The 22,249-nt window shown below is 38.2% G+C and overlaps 1 protein-coding gene across 1 annotated transcript; it reads left to right on the top strand.

The window, feature by feature from the left end:
* The first annotated feature begins 11,526 nt into the window (after positions 1–11,526).
* On the top strand, positions 11,527–12,525 carry LOC128048515 (olfactory receptor 9K2). Its single transcript, XM_052640918.1, has one exon. The coding sequence runs from the start codon at positions 11,584–11,586 to the stop codon at positions 12,523–12,525; it is 942 nt and encodes a 313-aa protein (XP_052496878.1). The 5' UTR covers positions 11,527–11,583.
* The last annotated feature ends 9,724 nt before the right edge of the window (positions 12,526–22,249 follow it).

The following is a 22,249-nucleotide window of genomic DNA, read 5'->3' as shown; positions in this document are numbered from 1 at the left end:
ACTAATGATGCAGAAAGTGCGCCTAAGAAGCAGAGAATAGTCATAACCTTATAAGAAAAAGTTGAATTCCTAGGTGTCTACTGAAGATTGGGGTCTACAGCTATGGTTGCCTGCCATTTTAAGATGAATTAATCCAGTGTGAGGACTCATTTTTTTTTTTTAAGAATTTGTGAAGCTGTAGCTTGCTGTGGCTACACCAGTAGGTATGAAAATTTTGTACTTTTGTGAATACTTTATCTCATATTAAGAATGCATATTTTACTGGATGCAGGATTGCTGGGAGAAAGACATATCTATATATTCTAATATGATTTGAGAAAAAGTAAAGTTATATGCCAACGTAAAACAAAAACAAGATGAAGGACTAAAACTGAAGAATTTGATGAAAGCAAAGGATGGTTTGATAATTTTAGAAAGAAGTTTGGCTTAAGAAGTGATAAGAAAATTGGGGAAGCATCTTCTGCTGATCAAGAGGCAGCAGATGAGCTCCCAAATGCCAGTAAGACAATCTTTGAGGACAGAGGATATCTGGCTGAACCAGTTTTTAATGCATAAAAAAAGTGCCCTATTCTCTGAAGAAACTGTCATAGAGGATACTTATTAGAAGGGGAAGGAAGTGAGCCCCAGGATTCAAGGCAGGAATGAATAGGTTTACCCTACTGTTCTGTGCAAATGTGTTTAGGTTTATGATCAAGAATGTCCTTATTTATAAAACTACTAATCCCCAAGTTTTAAAGGGAAAAGGTAAATTGCAGCTGCTAGTCTCTTTTTGTAAAGCAAGAAAGACTAGACAAGTAACCTCTTTCTCCTGAATTAGTTCCACTGATGCTTTTGGAAGCACCTTGCAGGAGAGGTCTGTCCGAAATTTTTTTTTTTTTTAATATTGGACCATGTCCCTGGCCACTCAGAACCCCATGAGTTAAACACCAAAGGCGTCTACTTGTCCCTGAACACAACATCTCTAATTCAGCCCCTAGATCAGGGGGCATAAAGATCTTTAAGGCTCATTACACGTGATAATTTAGGGAAAGATTGTCAGTGATATGGAAGACAAACCTGATAGAGAGATCATGAAAGTCTGAAAGATTATACCATTGAAGGTGTCATCATTGTTACAGAAAATCTGTGAAAGCCATCAATCCTGAAATAGCAAAGTCCTGATGGAGAACTAGTTCAAAATGTTGTGCATGACTTCACATGATTTACAACAGAGCCAATCAAGAAAATCATGAGGATATTGAAGATATGACAAAAAAAGGTGGTGAAGTGGGTAAAGTATTTCAAAATATGGATGTTGGAGAAATTCAAGAACTGATAAATACCACAACAAAAAAATTAACAGAAGATTTGATGGAGATGAGTGGCTCTCAATCAGGCAAGATGACTAGGAAGAAGATACAGAAGCAGCAGTGCCAGAGACAAGTGACATCAGGCAATTTGGCAGGATTCCAATTAATAAAGACTGCTTTTGATTTCTTTTATGACAAGAACCCTTCTACTACTGGGCTGATCAAAAATTTCATTTGGGTTTTTCTGTACTCTGTTATGAAAACCTGAATAAACTTTTTGGGTAATGCAATACATTATGAATTACAGTATGGTACAGTATTGGTGGGCTTCCCAGGTGTCTCAGTGGTAAAGAATCTGCCTGCCAATGCAGGAGATGCAAGAGACGCAGGTTTGATCCCTCAGTTGGGAAGATTCCCTGTAGTAGGAAATGGCAACTCACTTTAGTATTCTTTCCTGGAGAATCCCATGGATGGAGGAGCCTGGCGGGTGACAGTCTAGGGGTTGCAAATAATGACATGACTCAGTGAATTAGAATGCATGCATTGTATGTGTATGTCACTCTCCAATAATTAGAGAAACTACATGAGAACATCATAGGTAGGTGGGCTTTAAAAAAATAACAATGTTTCTAATGCTGTATTGTGAATATGATTATAACACTCTATGTAATAAAAGTCTATAATGATTCATTCATTAATTGTGTAGGTTGCACTACCATGAAGCAATTAAATTGAGTGCACAGTTCTCATAAAGCAATCACATTGCTACTTCTTAATTATCAATACAAGAATCCTTATACCAGTAAATAAATATGAATTTCTTTTTCTCATCATTTCATTTTTTATATCTTTTTATATTTTCATTTTTGATGTCTAGTGTTAGCAATATGTATAATATATACAATATTTTGTATTATGTAAGATGTATTGATATAGGCACTGACAGTTGATTTGACAGATGGTCTTGCTTCTTGGAAGAAAATCTATGACAAACCTAGACAGTGTATTAAAAACCAGAGACATCATTTGCTGACAAAAGGCCATATAGTCAAAGCTATAGTTTTTCCAGTAGTCATGTATGGATGTGAGAGTTGGACCATAAAGTAGACTGAGTGCCGAAGAATTGATGCTTTTGAATTGTGGTGTTGGTGAAGACTCTTGAGAGTCCCGTGGACTACAAGGAGATCAAACCAACCACTCCTAAAGGAAATCAGCTCTGAATATTCATTGGAAGGACTGATACTGAAGCTGAGGCTCCAATACTTTGGACACCTACTGCGAAGAGCTGAATTATGGAAAAAGACCCTGATGATGGGAAAGACTGAAGACAGGAGAAGAAGTGGGTGACAGAAGATGATATGGTTGGATGATATCATCGACTCAATGGACATGAGTTTAAGCAAAATCCAGGAGACGGTGAATGACAGGGAAGCCTGGTGTGCTGCAGTCCATGGGGTCACAAAGAGTTGGACAAGACTGAGCAACTGAACATTTGTTGACTGTGAGATTCACTACTCAGCAAATTGCTTCCAGTAATTCTTGTTGTATCATTTTCTAAAAATTTTGGAACATATATTATCTACATTCTAATCAAATTAAATTTGTCCTTTTGGTGGACAATATCCACATATGTGAATGATGCATATAACTCAACAATAAAAAACCCAAACAACCAGAATAAAAAATGGGCAAAGAGACATACAGAAGGACTTGTGGACACAGAGGATGAGGGAGAGGGAGACAAACTGAGAGAGTAGAGTTGACATATATACTCTATCAAGTGTAAAATAGCTAGCTAGTGGAAATAGTGGAAAGTGGCTGTTTAGCACAGGGAACCCAGCTCCATGCTGAGAGGGCTGGGATGGCGGGGGTGGGAGAGAGGTCTTGAAAGGAGGGGATATATGTGTACTTATAGCTGGTTCATGTTGTATTGCAGAAACCAACACAACATTGTAAAGCCATTATTCTCCAATTAAAAATAATTCTTTAAAAAATGTAAGCTCTTTTTTTTATTATTTTTTTAATTTTTATTTTTACTTTATTTTACTTTACAATACTATATTGGTTTTGCCATACATTGACATGAATCCACCACGGGTGTACATGTGTTCCCAAACATGAACCCCCCCTCCCACCTCCCTCCCCATAACATCTCTCTGGGCCATCACCGTGCACCAGCCCCAAGCATGCTGTATCCTGCGTCGGACATAGACTGGCGATTCGATTCTTACATGATAGTATACATGATAGAATGCCATTCTCCCAAATCATCCCACCCTCTCCCTCTCCCTCTGAGTCCAAAAGTCCGTTATACACAGCTGTGTCTTTTTTCCTGTCTTGCATACAGGGTCGTCATTGCCATCTTTCTAAATTCCATATATATGTGTTAGTATACTGTATTGGTGTTTTTCTTTCTGGCTTACTTCACTCTGTATAATCGGCTCCAGTTTCATCCATCTCATCAGAACTGATTCAAATGTATTCTTTTTAATGGCTGAGTAATACTCCATTGTGTATATGTACCACAGCTTTCGTATCCATTCATCTGCTGATGGACATCTAGGTTGTTTCCATGTCCTGGCTATTATTAACAGTGCTGTGATGAACATTGGGGTACATGTGTCTCTTTCAATTCTGGTTTCCTCGGTGTGTATGCCCAGCAGTGGGATTGCTGGGTCATAAGGTAGTTCTATTTGCTAATTTTTAAGGAATCTCCACACTGTTCTCCAAAGTGGCTGTACTAGTTTGCATTCCCACCAACAGTGTAGGAGGGTTCCCTTTTCTCCACACCCTCTCCAGCATTTATTGCTTGCAGATTTTTGGATCGCAGACATTCTGACTGGTGTGAAGTGGTACCTCATTGTGGTTTTGATTTGCATTTCTCTAATAATGAGTGATGTTGAGCATCTTTTCATGTGTTTGTTAGCCATCCGTATGTCTTCTTTGGAGAAATGTCTATTTAGTTCTTTGGCCCATTTTTTGATTGTGTCATTTATTTTTCTGGAATTGAGCTGCATAAGTTGCTTGTATATGTTTGAGATTAGTTGTTTGTCAGTTGCTTCATTTGCTATTATTTTCTCCCATTCAGAAGGCTGTCTTTTCACCTTGCTTATATTTTCCTTTGTTGTGCAGAAGCTTTTAATTTTAATTAGATCCCATTTGTTTACTTTTGCTTTTATTTCCAGTATTCTGGGAGGTGGGTTAATCAGAAAAAGAAATAAAACGAATCCAAATTGGAAAAGAAGAAGTAAAACTCTCACTGTTTGCAGATGACATGATCCTCTACATAGAAAACCCTAAAGACTCCACCAGAAAATTACTAGAGCTCATCAATGAATATAGTAAAGTTGCAGGATATAAAATCAACACACAGAAATCCCTTGCATTCCTATACACTAATAATGAGAAAGTAGAAAAAGAAATTAAGGAAACAATTCCATTCACCATTGCAACGAAAAGAATAAAATACTTAGGAATATATCTACCTAAAGAAACTAAAGACCTATACATAGAAAACTATAAAACACTGATGAAAGAAATCAAAGAGGACACTAATAGATGGAGAAAGATACCATGTTCATGGATTGGAAGAATCAATATAGTGAAAATGAGTATACTACCCAAAGCAATTTACAAATTCAATGCAATCCCTATCAAGCTACCAGCCATATTTTTCACAGAACTAGAACAAATAATTTCAAGATTTGTATGGAAATACAAAAAACCTCGAATAGCCAAAGCAATCTTGAGAAAGAAAAATGGAACTGGTATCAACTTGCCTGACTTCAGGCTCTACTACAAAGCCACAGTCATCAAGACAGTATGGTACTGGCACAAAGACAGACATACAGATCAATGGAACAAAATAGAAAGCCCAGAGATAAATCCACACACATATGGACACCTTATCTTTGACAAAGGAGGCAAGAATATACAATGGAGTAAAGACAATCTCTTTAACAAGTGGTGCTGGGAAAACTGGTCAACCACTTGTGAAAGAATGAAACTAGATCACTTTCTAACACTGCACACAAAAATAAACTCAAAATGGATTAAAGATCTAAATGTAAGACCAGAAACTATAAAACTCCTAGAGGAGAATACAGGCAAAACACTCTCCGACATAAAAAATGTAAGCTCTTTAAGGGCTTACTTTTTCTCTGCTTCCATCACTGATTTTTCTTTTACATTTACAACAGTGTGTGTTTCAACAATAAATGAGTGAAACAAGAAAAGTGGTCAAGTGGACTTGAATATACATTTTTCCAAAGGAGACAGACATATGGCCAACAGGCTCATGAAAGACGTTCAACATCACAAATTAATGCAAATCAAAGTCACAATGAGATACCACCTCCTGCCTGTTAGAATGGCTATTATCAAAAAGGCAAGAAATGACAAGTATTGGTGAGGATGTGGAGAAAAGGAAACAGAGTTTCGGTGAGAATATAAATTGGCTTAGCCACTATAAAAACTATGCAGATGACACCACCCTTATGGCAGAAAGTGAAGAGGAACTAAAAAGCCTCTTGATGAAAGAGAAAGTGGAGGGCGAAAAAGTTGGCTTAAAGCTCAGCATTCAGAAAATGAAGATCATGGCATTGGGCCCCATGACTTCATGGGAAATAGATAGGGAAACAGTGGAAACAGCGTCAGACTTAATTTTTTGGGATCCAAAATCATTGAAGATGGTGATTGCAGCCATGAAATTAAAAGACGCTTACTCCTTGGAAGAAAAGTTATGACCAACCTAGATAGCATATTCAAAAGCAGAGACATTACTTTGCCGACTGAGGTCCATCTAGTCAAAGCTATGGTTTTTCCAGGGGTCATGTATGGATGTGAGAGTTGAACTGTGAAGAAGGCTGAGCACCGAAGAATTGATGCTTTTGAACTGTGGTGTTGGAGAAGACTCTTGAGAGTCCCTTGGACTGCAAGGAGATCCAACCAGTCCATTCTGAAGGAGATCAGCCCTGGGATTTCTTTGGAAGGAATGATGCTAAAGCTGAAACTCCAGTACTTGGGCCACCTCATGCGAAGAGTTGACTCATTGGAAAAGACTCTGATGCTGGGAGGGATTGGGGGCAGGAGGAGAAGGGGACGACAGAGGATGAGATGGCTGGATGGCATCACTGACTCGATGGACACGTGAGTCTGTGTGAACCCTGGGAGTTGGTGATGGACAGGGAGGCCTGGCGTGCTGCGATTCATGGGGTCGCAAAGAGTCGGACACAACTGAGCAACTGAACTGACTGACTGACTATAAAAACTTATGGATATTTCTCAAAATATTAAGAACAGAGCCAGTATATGATTCAGTCATTCCACTTCTTGATATTTACCAAAGAATATGAGAGTACTAATTGTAAAGATATATGCATCCTTATGTTCATCACAGTACTATTTACAATAACCAAGATAGAAAAACAACTTAAAGGCCCACTGATGGATGGGTAAAGAAGATACGGTGTATATATAGAATAGAATTATATTCAACCATAAAAAAGATGAAACCTTGCCAATTGTGATAACACAGATGCACTTCAAGGATATTATAAATTAGACAGAGAGGGACAAACACCATATGACTTCACTCATACATGGAATACAAAAAACAGACAAGCAAAAATCAAAATAAGTAAGCAAACCAAACCAAACAAAAACAAACATGTAGATACAGAGAAGAGAATAGTGATTATCAGAGAGAAAGAGGTGGGGGAGTGGAGGGTGAAATAGGTAAAGGAGATAAACTATATGATGATGGAAACTAAATTTTCAGTGGTGAGCACTGTGCAGTGTATACAGAAGTAGAAATATAATGTATTCATGACACTTGCATAATATAAACCAGTGTTACCTCAATAAACAATAAATTAAAAAATAATATATCTTGAAATGCAACAGATATCAAAAAAATTTTTTTTGGTCTCCTTTACAAGGATCGTCTTTAAGGCCAGTTTTTTATGCTTGTTCAAACCCAGAGAAGGCATTTCTTAGCTGTCTCCTTCTCTACTTCTCTCTGGTAAATTTCTAGTTGGTCGACAGTTAGCTTTTTGCTTTTATGGAGCTAACCATCTCTACTCCATTGCTTATCACCAAACTATTTTTAAGTTTCATAATTCACTTATACTTGAACTTTTCCATGCTTTATTCTAAATACAGTTCACTTGGAGCTCTCTGTTACGGTACACTTTTCATTCTAAGCAAAACCTGTGGTTCAGTTCTCTGAGTGACACCTCTGATTTAGGAGCAGGTTTCTGGGTACGGTCAGTAGCCAATGATATTATCACTCTTGGCACAGAAACTTCATCCTTTGAACTGAGGCTCCTTAAATCAGAGCTCCAGTAGTCTTGGTGTAACATGACAGAGGTCAAGCTTCTACTCTATGAATGGAGGCTGGATAAGGATAGACATCTTCAAGATATTTTAGCTTGCTTTGAATAGACCTTCTGCATTATTTATACCTTGGGGATAAGATATATTTGCTGCCTGATACTCTCAAGGTGATGGGCTTCCCAGGTGGCACTAGCAGTAAAGAACTCATCTGCCAATGCAGGAGACAAAATAGTGGTTCAATTCCTGGCTTGGGAAGATCCCCTGGAGGAGGGCACAGTAACCCATTCTAGTAGTCTTGTCTGGAGACTCCCATGGACAGGGGAGGTTGGTGGACTACAGTCCATTGGGTTGCAAACAGGTGGACATGAATAAAGCAACTTAACTCTCAGGGCGATATGATAGCCTTTGTCTGGTACCTAGGGGAAGAGAAATCTGTGTATTTTTTCCTGCACTTGCTTGAGTGTAGGAAAGTTATGCTGTGCTGAGAGAGGAGAGGAAGGAAGTGGGTCCTTGATCAAATAAGTGTGTGAATATTTATATTGACTTTATTCACAATATCTGAAATCAGAAAACACCTCAATTGCCCAAGATTTAATAGTATCAAAATTTGGTACATATGTAAATGGAATACTCATCAATAAAAAGAATGAGTTACTTATAGATATTACAAAATGAATAAATCTCAAAATCATTTTACTCAGTGAAAGAAACCTGAGAGGAAAGGGTGCATACTATATGCAAACATATTTATATGCAAAAAAAAATCATATCACTGGTTAGCTGAAAATGGAGTTGGAAGCAGGCATGGTTAAAAAAGGTCATGGACTGGTGATTCGATTCTTACATGATAGTATACATGTTTCAATGCCATTCTCCCAAATCATCCCACCCTCTCCCTCTCCCTCTGAGTCCAAAAGTCCGCTATACACATCTGTGTCTTTTTTGCTGTCTTGCATACAGGGTCATCATTTCCATCTTTCTAAATTCCATATATATGTGTTAGTATACTGTATTGGTGTTTTTCTTTCTGGCTTACTTCACTCTGTATAAACCAGTCTATGTCCGATGCAGGATACAGCCCCCTGGGGCTGGTGCACGGGGATGACCCAGAGGGATGTTGTGGGGAGGGAGGTGGGAGGGGGGTTCATGTTTGGGATTGCATGTACACCCGTGGTGGATTCATGTCAATGTATGGCAAAACCAATACAGTATTATAAAGTAAAATAAAGTAAAAATAAAAAGTTAAAAAAAATAAAATAAAATATCACTGTTCTCTTGGGACCTGAAAAAAAAAAAAAAAAGCATGATAAGTCTCTTGGAAATGCTCTGTATCTTGATATGGTGATGGTTTCATCGATGTATAAAACTGGTAAAAACTCACAGAAATGTATACTTGGTGAATACAGTTTATTTCACACTATTTCTCAATAAAGTGTTTGAGAAAAAATAATGAGTAGAGCTGCATTTTTAGATGCAGGGAGTTGTGTTTTAGAACTCTGACTCAGATATGTCTTTTTTTGGATTGATGATTTTAAAAAAGACCTTTTTGGTCCTTCCCAAAGGATTCTCATAAGAAAATAGCTCTTGTATGTATGCTGACTCCTATTAGACTCAGGCTGCTTACATACACTCCCACCCCTAATTTCTTTCTTTTCTTCTTTTCTTTTTTAAGTCTGGAGTCCCTATGTTCCTCATGGATCTTGACTCTGGAGTCTAGACATCTTAATAATAAATTTATACTTCTTTCTTTCCCAGGAGGACTATATCCCAGAAGGTAAAGAAAAGCTCAATGCTGCAATTATAAAAATTTATACTGTTATGCCAAAGCCATTATGATAACTGTTGCTTTTATTTGAGCAGATTATCAGAGATTCCAGATGACTCAGGACCTCTACTTGGATGTCTAAGACAATCTACTTTTGTTTCTTAAAAGCAGTCAAGCACTAGAAAATGCAGAAGAGGAACTATCCTATTGATTGATTCCTCAGATTCACTTTGCATAACTACAGAATATAATTCCTGGAAGCATTTCAGAGTTAACCAAGTATCACTGGAAAATACACTTGTTTGCCTTCTACAAAGGACAATGACTTTTTCCAATGTCAACTACTAAAGGAAAGTTCAGTAGTTTACATAGAGCAGTAAGAAAAATAAGGCTATTTTCTCTAAGGGAAGAATATGAAACTGGGAAAATAAACATGTATCTGGAAATTTTGAGAGGAAAGGGGTTCATTTTATTTTGACACAAAGATTTTAAAAATTATTTTTGTAACAGTCATTAAATTGTTTACTCTTTCCAAAATTAAAACAATAACAAGACAAAACATCAGAATTCTGCTGCTTATTTTTACAGAACATGACAAATTACCAAACAACATAAGGTAAGAGTAAATTTGAAAGCATGTGAGTTTTTGACAAATAATAAATCACCAACTGACTACTTGTCTATTGGATACTCTGGGAAAAACACTCTCCTTTTCCCAGATATAAGTGTCTTTAGCTGTAAACTTATTAACATTAGAATGAGTTTGATAGGAATAAATCTCAAAAATTAAAGTAATCTGGTCCCTTGGTTCTAGGCAGGATTTTAAAGAAATATAAATAAGATACATTATTTTTCAAAAAACATTTTACAACTACTACAGTGTTTCCTTTCACTGTTTAAATAATTTATACTCCCAAGACCCTAACTCTGATCTATTTAAAATCTTGCCCCTTTATAATTATCTTCATATTTAATTTTTGATGTATCTGGTGAATAACAAAAATATATCAAGACAACATCATACCATTTTACTGAAAGTCATCTGTTCCTCACCAAAATATTAAACTTCTCTCATATTTCTTTATCAATGAAAAAGGTGATAGATATCACACAGTGATTAGAGCATGGGTTCTGGAACCAGATTTCTTGGCTTCAGATTTCAATTCTGACCCTAGTAGATGTCTTTCAACATATTTTATTTCTTGATACTTCATTTTCCTTACTGTAAACTGGGGAATACAATAACACTCACTGCCTATTGTTGTTGTATGTATTAAATGAGCTATTATGAAAGCATTTAGAGAAGTGGCCTATAAAAGATGCCACATAATGTTTGCTATTATTGTTGTCTACACAGATTCATGTATATAAAGCCGTGGGGAAAAGAGTGATCTTATTTGAAGTGTCTAGTAAATGGACTAATGATGACTGTGAAAGTTATATTCCAGGTAAATAAGAATGCAATCAACAATTTCTTCTTTATGTATCTTTTGTTCAGTATCCATTTCTAAATAATTCTATCTAGAGAGAATAAGTCTCTTTCTTTACTATGAGCTGTCAGTTGAGGAAATGAAGGAAAATTGTTTTTATGAAAGAAATTTTGAGGCTCATCTGGAGAAATTCTAGCATACAAGTGCTGATAATTTTTGTGTTTGGTTGTGCACAACTTTTTCTTTGTGAGTATACAAATTATATCAGAATCCATGGTTTCCATTACCCACAAAAAAGAATGGCATCTTTTTGGTATCTTAAAATTCAAATTCATTTCCTTTGTATCTGCTGGTACTCTATACTTGGCAAGCTAAATTTTCCTAAACTAGACTACTGAAGACCTTATCTCCAAACCCAGACTTCAAAATTGTTTCCAAAATATTATTTACTGAAATATTTGTGCTCTCTTGTAATCACTATTTTTTGGCATTACATTTATTGCATAAATCATGAGTTGGAAATATATACAGAAGTGATACATGCACTGTGAAAGGTATTTGGGGGAAAGACACTGTATTAGATTCAGAAGGAAAAGATCTAATTCCACCACTTGTATAAATTAGTAACTTTTAAGGTTAAAATAAATAATGATTTTAGAATAGTTTTGTGACTCCTAATACAGTAAGAGATGATTTGTAACTAGGATGACAGCCAAGAGTTCATTTGCTTATTTTGCTTTGTACCTCTCCGCAGGTTTCTGCCATGGGTGACAAGGGAACAAGCAACTACTCAGACGTGACTGACTTTATTCTTGTCGGCTTCAGGGTCCACCCAGAGCTGCATATTCTCCTCTTCCTGCTTTTTCTGCTTTTCTATGCGATGATCCTTCTAGGGAATGTTAGCATGATGGTCATTATTATAACTGACCCCCGGCTGAACACACCAATGTATTTCTTCTTAGGCAACCTTTCCTTCGTTGATCTCTTCTATTCTTCTGTTATTGCACCCAAGGCTATGATGAACTTCTGGTCTGAGAGCAAGTCCATCTCATTTGCAGGCTGTGTGACCCAGCTCTTTCTCTTCGCCCTCTTCATTGTGACCGAGGGCTTTCTCCTGGCAGCCATGGCTTATGACCGCTTCATTGCCATCTGCAACCCACTCCTCTACTCTGTCCAGATGTCAGCACGTCTCTGTGTTCAGTTGGTGGCTGCTTCCTACTTTTGTGGCTGCGTCAGCTCAGTTATTGAGACCAGCATGACATTTACTTTATCCTTTTGTGCTTCTCGGGCCATTGACCATTTTTACTGTGACACTCGCCCACTTCAGAGACTATCTTGTTCTGATCTCTTCATCCTGAGAATGGTTTCTTTCACCTTATCTGGCCTCATTACCTTGCCTACCATCATAGTTATTGTTATTTCATATTTGTACATTGTGTCCACAGTTCTAAAGATACCCTCCACCGAAGGACGTAAAAAAGCCTTCTCCACTTGCAGCTCCCACTTGGGAGTCGTGAGTGTACTGTATGGTGCTGTCTTTTTTATGTATCTCACTCCTGACACATATCCTGAGCTCAGTAAAGTGGCCTCCTTGTGTTACACCCTACTCACTCCCATGTTGAATCCTCTGATTTACTCTCTGAGAAACAAAGATGTCAAAGAAGCGCTATACAAACTTTTGGAGAAGAAAAGTACTATTCTGTGATTATTATTTCTCTTCCACTAATGAGTGGTGTCTGTTTATTTTGTACTCCTCTGGTCATCAATGAAATTATTCTCCTGAGTATCATATAAATATTATCAAAAGCTTTTTAAAAGTAATACATTCTTTCCATATAGTACTTTATTTACATGTGAGCATTGTCAAATGTAAATGTCTTGGATATTGGAAATGCTCTGGAGATGCTCAAAAGCATTGTCCAAGATGAATCTTCACACTAATCCCAAATAACAGTTTATTTCACAAAATTGATTTCTATTTGTTTTTATGACATTCTGCTGAACACTGTTTTTTTTTTTTACATTATAATAGTGTTTAAACAATTATTTTGTCTAGTGTTAGTTTTGGAATGGCTCCTTCCTGTATACACAGTCCCGGATGGCTCAGACTATAACGAATCTGACTGCAATGCAGGAGACCCAGGTTTTTCTTTTCTTTTTTTCCCTTTATTTTGCTTTACAATACTGTATTGGTTTTGCCATACATTGACATGAATCAGCCACGGGTGTACATAAGTTCCCAATCCTGAGCCCCCCTCCCACCTCCCACCTCATATCATCTCTCTGGATCATCCCCGTGCACCAGCCCCAAGCATCCTGTATCCTGTATCGAACATAGACTGGCGATTCGTTTCTTACATGATAGTATACATGTTTCAATGCCATTCTCCCAAATCATCCCACCCTCTCCCTCTCCCACAAAGTCCAAAAGTCCATGCTATACATCTGTGTCTCTTTTGCTGAGACCCAGGTTTAATCCCTGGGTTGAGAAGATCTCATGAAGAATTAAATAGCCACCCACTCTAGCATTCTTTCCTGGAGAATTCCATGGACAGAAGAGCCTGGAGGGCTACAGTCTATGGGCCACAAAGAGTTGAACATGAGTGAGTGAATAGCACATTTTACACACCATCATTAGATACTGACAAAAATGTCCAACTTACTTTTTAAAATAAATGATTCCTGAATTATCACTAATTTCTCTAACATGCTAAAGGGTTTTGACCTGAAATAAACAGACTGCCAGGTCTTTTTCTAGCAAATATGGGCTTATTTGGGATCAGCAGAGAATTACAATTTATGGTCTGTAATCATGGTGAGACATATGCAAGTCTCTGCAGGCCAAGGGAAGGAGAAACATTTTATAGAAGAAAGAGGAAGCTGGGAACTCTGTAGTGAACACAGTCCTTGGTTTTTCACTGGCTGAGTCTTTGCCAGGGAAAAAAAGAGTAATCTTCTTGTACCCCTTCCAAAGGAATGGATCAAAGCCTAAAAAATCCAGCATTGTTTCAGAGAAAAAAGTCCTGTTCACATTGATTTATGGCAAAAGCCACGACAATACTGTAAAGAAATTAGCCTCCAATTAAAATAAATAAATTAATTTTAAAAATGGGTTGAAGGCTAGCCACCTTAGGAGAAGCAACCTCTGTTCTGCAGGGAACAGGCTGGTCAGTTTCCATGGAAGAGTCTGATCTCAAATCACACCAAAGTGCCAAATGACTAATAGCCTAAAGAACCACATATTAACCCAAAAGTCAAAACATTTAAATAGATCAAAAATAAAGCCAGAGTGCTTCAAATGCAAAGAGGGTGAAAGCTCAGTTCCAGGATAAACACATCTTCACTCTCCAGAGTTGGTGAGTAAAACAGTAACCAACAATGGCCCCAAAGAGGGTACTGCACCTGTTTGCATACCACCCCTAGAGCTGTTGGCACTCTTCTCTGGTCCCTGTGGGGGCTACTGAAATGTTGACCTGAAACAAACAGACTGCCTGATATTTCTGCAGCAAACATGCAGGAGAAGCACAGAGCTGCAATTCAAGGTCTGCCGCCATGGCAAGACACATGCAAGTTCCCGAATGACAATGGAAAGGGAAATCTTTTAAAGAAGAAGGAAAGATTGAGCATGTCAACTACAAATTGGCATTTGCCATATACCTCTACAAGGATTACATCAAGTACTGACACAGCTGCTGATTTTCAACACTCTCTGAATGGAGTTCAGGGTAGAGAACAGAAATGAGGCACTCTGTGCTCTGGGAAAAACTGGGAGAACAGGTCTTCAGATAGTTAGATATTTTCAGGAGCTGATTTTATGAACTCAATTTTTGTGTCTCCTCACATCTAGAAAAACACTAAAATCCATGGTGATAACTGTTCCTTGTAAGCAGCAGAAACCTTCAAAAAGTGTGTGCTTGATTTTTGAACAAAAAAATATGTGCAAAAAATATGTACACGCCTTCAACAAAATCACATATGTACTGACCATCTTTGGAGTAGTTTCTCGGAGCTATCTGAGGTGCTGTCTCCCAGACTATAGACTTCATTTTGCCCCAAATACAGTTCGACTCATGACTCTCAGGTGTGTAATTTTTTTTAAGCCAACAGGTGCTGCAATGAACAAAGAGTCCTGATTTTTCATTGGCTGAGTCTTTCATAGGGAAGGAGAGGAGTCTTTGTCTTTCCCATTGGGCTCTGCTTTGTTGTAGGTGTGAAAACTCCTGACTTTGAGCCTTCTATTCTAATTAATTGAGGTTTCTGTTTACTAATTTTTTATAACCATTCTTAAATTTTCACTTGAATCAACTATTTTATATATGCTGTATCAAAAGGTAATAATAATAAGAAATAAACAATAAATAATCTTCATTTTATACATCAGTTTGAGAAATTGTGTGAGTGTGTCAGCCATAGGGGAGTGCTCTGAGGACCTGTTTGCTTCTCGGTCCTAATATAAAAAACCAAAGTGGGAGATAAAAATATACAAATTTTTGGAGCAATCATTTCATTAAATGAACCTTCATAATTTTTCCTATATTAATTATTTAAGGAATATTTAATGAAACAATAGAAGCTAAGCAGTTGTCAAAATAGAATGTGATTCAAAATTTTCTTACTTGCCTCTGTACCTTCATTTATTCTATTAATTTTATTTAATCTCTAACATCATCTGATCTTGTGGTAGGCTTAAGTATAAATAACCTTATTCTTTAGAGAACTTACAATTTAATGTTGGAATCAAATCATTGGACATGTAATTGAAATTCAGAAATTTTATTTTATTGTTTAATGCACACAAAGAATAAATATGGAGATTGTAAGGTGGGGTGCCTAAGAGTGGGTGTTGGTAATCAAGGAAAGTCTTCTTAGGGCTATATAGAAAATATATTTGAAGGACATAAGATTGGAGTCAGGGATACTGCTTTATCAGTTTATGTTATTGATGGGGCTTGAAATATGCCAATGTAATTTTAAAAAGGCTTATTTAAAAATATAAGTGTAATACCCAGAACACAGTAACTGATTAGTATGAGAAGGATGCAGCAAAGAAGGTGAGTCTCATCATTTTGAACCTGAATAATACATGTGGTGATGGTACAAATCATGAAAATAAAGGAGCTCTTAGCAGGCTAGGAATAGAGGCGAATTTCCTTAACTTGAAAAGTAACATCTACCAAAAATCTAGAGCTAAGATCATATTTATCATGAGAAAGCAAAAACTTTCTTGCTGGAATTAAGAACAAGGCTAGGGAGTCCCCACTACTAAACCTTTTCAACATCCAAAAGTAAGTCTTAGCTAATACAATAGATAAGAAAAGGAATGAAAAGTGGTACGGACTGAATTATGTTTTTCAAATCTCAAATGCTTAAGCCCTAAATCCAGTACTATAGCGTATGACTATAGTGTTGACTCTTGAACAACAATGATCTGCACTGTGCAGGTCCACTTACACACAAATTGCTTTCAATAAATGTATTATAATTTTTAAAAATATTTGCAACAATTTGAAAAAAAAATTGCAGCTGAACTATGTAGCTTCAATTCAGTTCAGTTCAGTCGCTCAGTCATGTCCGACTCTTTGCGACCCCATGTATCGCAGCATGCCAGGCCTCCCTGTCCATCACCAACTCCCAGAGTACACCCAAACTCATGTCCATCGAGTCCATAATGCCATCCAGCCATCTCATCCTTTGTCGTCCCCTTCTTCTCCTGCCCCCAATCCGTCCCAGCATCAGAGTCTTTTCCAATGAGTCAACTCTTCACATGAGGTGGCCAAAGTATTGGAGTTTCAGCTTTAGCATCATTCCTTCCAATGAACACCTAGGACTGATCTCCTTCAGAATGGACTGGTTGGATCTCCTTGCAGTCCAAGGGACTCTCAAGAATCTTCTCTAACACCACAGTTCAAAAGCATCAATTCTTTGGTGCTCAGCTTTCTTCACAGTCCAACTCTCACATCCATACACGACCACTGGGAAAACCATAGCCTTGACTAGATGGACCTTTGTTGGCAAAGTAATGTCTCTGCTTTTGAATATGCTATCTATGTTGGTCATAACTTTCCTTCCAAGGAGTAAGCGTCTTTTAATTTCATGGCTGCAATCACCATCTGCAGTCATTTTAGAGCCCCCCAAAATAAAGTCTGACACTGTTTCCACTGTTTTCCCATCTATTTCCCATGAAGTGATGGGACTGGATGCCATGATCTTAGTTTTCTGAATGTTGAGATTTAAGCCAACTTTTTCACTCTCCTCTTTCACTTTCATCAAGAGGCTTTTTAGTTCTTCATTTTCTGCCATAAGGGTGGTGTCATCTACATATCTGAGATTATTGATATTTCTCCTGGCAATCTTGTTTCCAGTTTGTGCTTCTTCCAGCCCAGTGAGAAATACTGAAAAAGTTAAGAAAAATAAGGTATGTCATGGATGTATAAAATGTATGTAATACTGCTCTATTTTGTCACTTATTAACATCAGTTCAGTTCAGTCCCTCAGTCATGTCCAACTCTTTGTGACCCCATGGGCTGCAGCGCGCCAGGCTTTGCTGTCCATCACCAACTCCCAGAGCTTGCTCAAAATCAGGTCCATTGAGTCGGTGATGCCATCCAATTATCTCATCCTCTGTCATCCTCTTCCCCTCCTGCCTTCAATCTTTCCCAGCATCAGGGTCTTTTCCAATGAGTCAGTTCTTCAGCTTCAGCATCAGTCCTTCCAATGAATATTCAGAACTGATTTCCTTTAGGATGGACTGATTGGATCTCCTTCCTGTCCAAGGGACTCTCATGAGTCTTCTCCAACACCACATTTCAAAAGGATCAATTCTTTGGCTCTCAATTTTCTTTATAGTCCAACTCTCACATCCATACATGACTACTGGAAAGACCATAGCTTTGACTAGATGGACCTCTGTTGGCAAAGTAATGTCTCTGCTTTTTAATATGCTGTCTAGGTTGGTCATAGCTTTTCTTCCAAGGAGCAAGCATCTTCTAATTTCACGGCTGCAATCACCATCTGCAGTGATTTTGGAGCCCCCAATATAAAGTCTGTCACTGTTTCCATTGTTTCCCCATCTATTTGTCATGAAGTGATGTGACCAGATGTCATGATCTTTTTTTTTTGAATCTTGAGTTTTAAGCCAACTTTTTCACTCTCCTCTTTTACTTTCATCAAGAGGTGCTTTAGTTCTTTACTTTCTGCCATAAGAGTGGTATCACCTACATATCTGAGGTTATTGATATTTTCCCCAGCAATCTTGATTCCAGCTTGTGCTTCACCAAGCCCGGCATTTCCCATGATGTACTCTGCATATAAGTTAAATAAGCAGGGTGACAATATACATCCTTCCTTGAGGTACTCCTTTCCTGGTTTGGAACCAGTCTATTGTTCCATGTCCGTCTTCTAAATGTTGCTTCTTGACATGCATACAGATTTCTCAGGAGGTTTCCTATCTCTTGAAAAATTTTCCATGGTTTGTTGTGATCCACACAGTGAAACAGTCAAAGGTTTTGGTATAGTCAATAAAGGAGAAGTAGATGTTTTTTCTGGAACTCTCTTGTGTTTTCCATGATCCAATGGATGCTGGCAATTTGATCTCTGGTTCCTCTGCCTTTTCTAAATTCAGCTTGAACATCTGGAAGTTCTCAGTTCATGTACTGCTGAAGCCTGGCTTGCAGAATTTTGAGCATTACTTTGTTGGTGTGTGAGATGAGTGCAATTGTGTGGTAGTTTGAATATTCTTTGGCATTGCCTTTCTTTGGGATTGGAATAAAAACTGACCTTTTCCAGTCCTGTGGCCACTGCTGAGTTTTACAAATTTGCTGGCATATTGAGTGCCACACTTTCACAGCATCATCGTTTAGGATTTGAAACAGCTCAACAGAATTCCATCACCTCCACTAGCTTTGTTCATAGTGATGCTTCCTAAGGGCCACTTGACTTCACATTCCAGGATGTCTGGCTCAAGGTGAGTGATCACACCATCGTGGTTATCTGGATCATGAAGATCTTTTTGTATAGTTTTGTGTATTATTGCCACCTTTTCTTAATATCTTCTGCTTATGTTATGTCCATACCATTTCTTTCCTTTATTGTGCCCATCTTTGCATGAAATGTTCCCTTGGTATCTCTAATTTTCTTGAAGAGATCTACAGTCTTTCCCATTCTATTGTTCTACTGTACTTTGCATTAATCGCTGAGGAAGGCTTATTATCTCTCCTTGCTATTCTTTGAAACTCTGCATTCAAATGCATACGAGCGTCCTTGCAAACAAGGCGTTCTGCCAGAGTCTGGACACAGCCTTGAGTTTAATGGTCCCTTGCAAACGAGGGAGCATTCCCTTCTTGAGATAAGAAGGAGATGAGGGCTTTGGGCAGACTCTTCAGTAGACAGAGATTTCACTCCCCTTTGCTATACGATAACATGTATGCACCTGCACCATACTAAAAAGGCTTATTCTTACAGTCTGGAATTCTGCCTAAGGAGGGCTTTATAATAATAAACGGCAATTAGCTTGCCCAGTTGTTCCTCTGGCCAGAGTGGTGTCCTGTCTGTCTTTTGTGTGTCTTGTATATTTTATGTCATTTCACTCATAATCTCCAGAAATCTCCTACATCTGGGGCCCAACGTGGGGCTCGAGTGAAACCAAAAGAGGTAAGAAACCCCGGGGGGATTTTAGATCCATAGCAGGGGAGCTTTCGGAAACATGGGGAATTCCTCACCCTAGCAGAAAAAATTGCTAGGTGAATTCTTGTACATAATCATGGGGAATTCTTCACCCTAGCAGATGGGAACTTTCAAAAGTTCATGGTTCAAAAAACCATGGGGAAATCCTGCTAGGAAGAAATAAATGTTCATTACGGGCACAATATGTGAATTTATATATTAAATCACATTATAGAATTTATGTAATGCTATAACACAGGCTTTGACTTTGCTATCTACTGATAATGAGACTAAATCTAATGCTTTAATGAAGGAAGAGGCAATTTATGAGGATATGCCAAATGTTGGTGGAATTTCTGCATTGCCTGAAAGTAAGGATACAAATAAGCCTCCTTCTGAAAATGGTGAAATATCTGATAGTTCAGAATCAGATTCGGAGGCTTCTTCGGTTTCATCAGAGGAGGGCAAAGAGATTAAAGAAATGACTCATCTATTCCGGGAATAGTGGAAATCCCATAAGGAGGAGAAAAAATCTACACCTTCGGCTCCTCCTTGTGCGTCTCTTTTCCCCACTGCAGTTAATCGGCCTGATGTGGGCAGGGAACATTGTCGGTTCTCCTTTCCTTTGTCTATGCTTCATGATGATGACTTGTCTGCTCCCCCTGGTGGGTTTATCGACCCTCCACAATTGTTTCCCATCCAGAGACAACAGGATGGCAATGTGATAAATGTTCAATATGCTCCTTTGGAATATAAATTTTTTAAAGATCTTAAAGCTGCAGTAGCGCAGTACGGTCCTCAATCTCCCTTTGTTTTGGCTATGTTGAAATCATTGGAAAAAGGCAAATTAATCATTCCATTAGATTGAGAATCTATTGCCCAAGCTGTCTTGGAGGGCTCTCAATGGTTGCAACTTCGTAGCTGGTAGGAAGAAGAAGCTAGAAAGCAGGCTCAGATTAATGAGGGACAAAATCCCCCTGGTCCTCTTGAGGACAAACTAATGGGAGAGGGCCAATATCGGGCTTTAAGAGAACAGGCTCAATACTCTGATCAGGACTTACAACAAGTTCGCCAGGTCTTTTTACGAGCATGGCACCATGTGGTGCCTACTGGCCAAGCCCAGCCCTCCTTTGTTAAAACAATGCAAGGCCCTAATGAGCCATATACTGATTTTCTAGCAAGATTGAGGGTAGCTGTGGAACGGGCTATAGGGAGGGATGAAATTTCAGAGATATTATTACAAACTTTAGCATTTGAAAATGCAAATCCTAAATGCAAGCGTATACTGGGATCTTTAAAGGGACAGGGTGCATCTATAGCTGAATATATCAGAGCCTGCTCGGGAGTAGGAGAAACTGAGCATCAGGCTAATGTCTTTACTACAGCCTTGGCCAAGGTTATGAGACCACCAAAGGGAAATAACTGCTTTCATTGTAAAAAACCTGGTCATATAAAAAAAGAGTGTCGAAAATTAAAAGCTGATCAAGGTGCAATTCCTAAAGACAGATCTCTTGCTGGGAAAAATAAGACTCCTCCTGGACTTTGCCATCGGTGTGGAAAGGGGTTTCATTGGACTAATGAATGCAGATCTAAAACAGATAAAATGGGCAACCCGATACCGGAAAACTATCCTGCGGGCCTGAGTCCTTGGGGCCCAGGAACAATACCGGGGACTTCTCCTCCTTGCCCTCCTCCCATTCCATCTGCCCCATTAAAAAGACCTCAGATGATGATTTCGGACTTACGGTCTGCTACTTCAGGGAGTGCTGCTGCTGATTTGCCACTAGCTGATAATGTTCTTTTGTCACCAGGGGGAGGCATTTATAAATTAAAAACAAATGTATTTGGACCACTGCCTAAAGGCACTTTTGGCTTGATATTAGGCCGTAGCAGTGTGGCTTTGAGAGGTTTAACCATAATTCCTGGGGTAATAGACTCTGACTATGTTGAAAAAATTTTAATTATGGTCTCTACTTCTACCACACTTTCATTGTTAGCTAGAGAACGTATTGCCCAAATACTTCTCCTACCTAATCACCCCTTTTTGGCTCTTCCTAATAAACGAACAGGGGGATTTGAAAGTACTGGGCGACATATATTTTGGGAAATGCTTATCCGAGATTCTCGCCCTGTTCTCTCCTTGATTATACAAAAAAAAAAAAAACAACAAACAAACAAAAAAAAACCCCAACTTTAAGAGACTAGTAGATACAGGGGAAGATGTTTCAGTCATTTCTTCTCAACAATGGCCCCGAGATTAAAAAAAAACAAAAAAAACCCTTTAATGTTGATGGGATTGGGCTCCATTGCAGATGTCTAAAAGAGTACCCATCCCTTGCAATGTCAATTCCATAATAAAAGATCAGTGTTTGTTACCTTTTATATTGTAAATATACCTATTAATATATGGGAGAGAGATCTTCTCTCTCCTTTGGGGGCTTCTGTAACCATTCCATCAAAAAACTAGTAGCCACTGCTCAAATTCCTCGAGCACTCCCATTAAAATGGTTAACTAATACTCCAAAATGGGTTGAGCAGTGGCCATTACCACAAATAAGGCTCAAGGCGTTAGAACAATTAGCACAAAAACAGCTCCAACTTAGTCATATAGAGCCCTCTATCTCTCCCTAAAATTCTCTTGTTTTTGTTATAAAAAAAAAATCTAAAAAATAAAAAATGTTAACTGATTTACAAAAAGTTAATAAATGTATTAAACCTATGGAAACATTGCAATTGGGACTCCCCTCTCCAGGTCTTATTCCTCAAAA

The sequence above is a fragment of the Budorcas taxicolor genome, chromosome 5, assembly GCF_023091745.1.
Source record: "Budorcas taxicolor isolate Tak-1 chromosome 5, Takin1.1, whole genome shotgun sequence".
Classification (NCBI taxonomy): Eukaryota; Metazoa; Chordata; class Mammalia; order Artiodactyla; family Bovidae; genus Budorcas; species Budorcas taxicolor.
The sequence above is the reverse complement of the archived record's forward strand: the minus strand, read 5'-3'. Positions and strand labels throughout refer to the sequence as shown.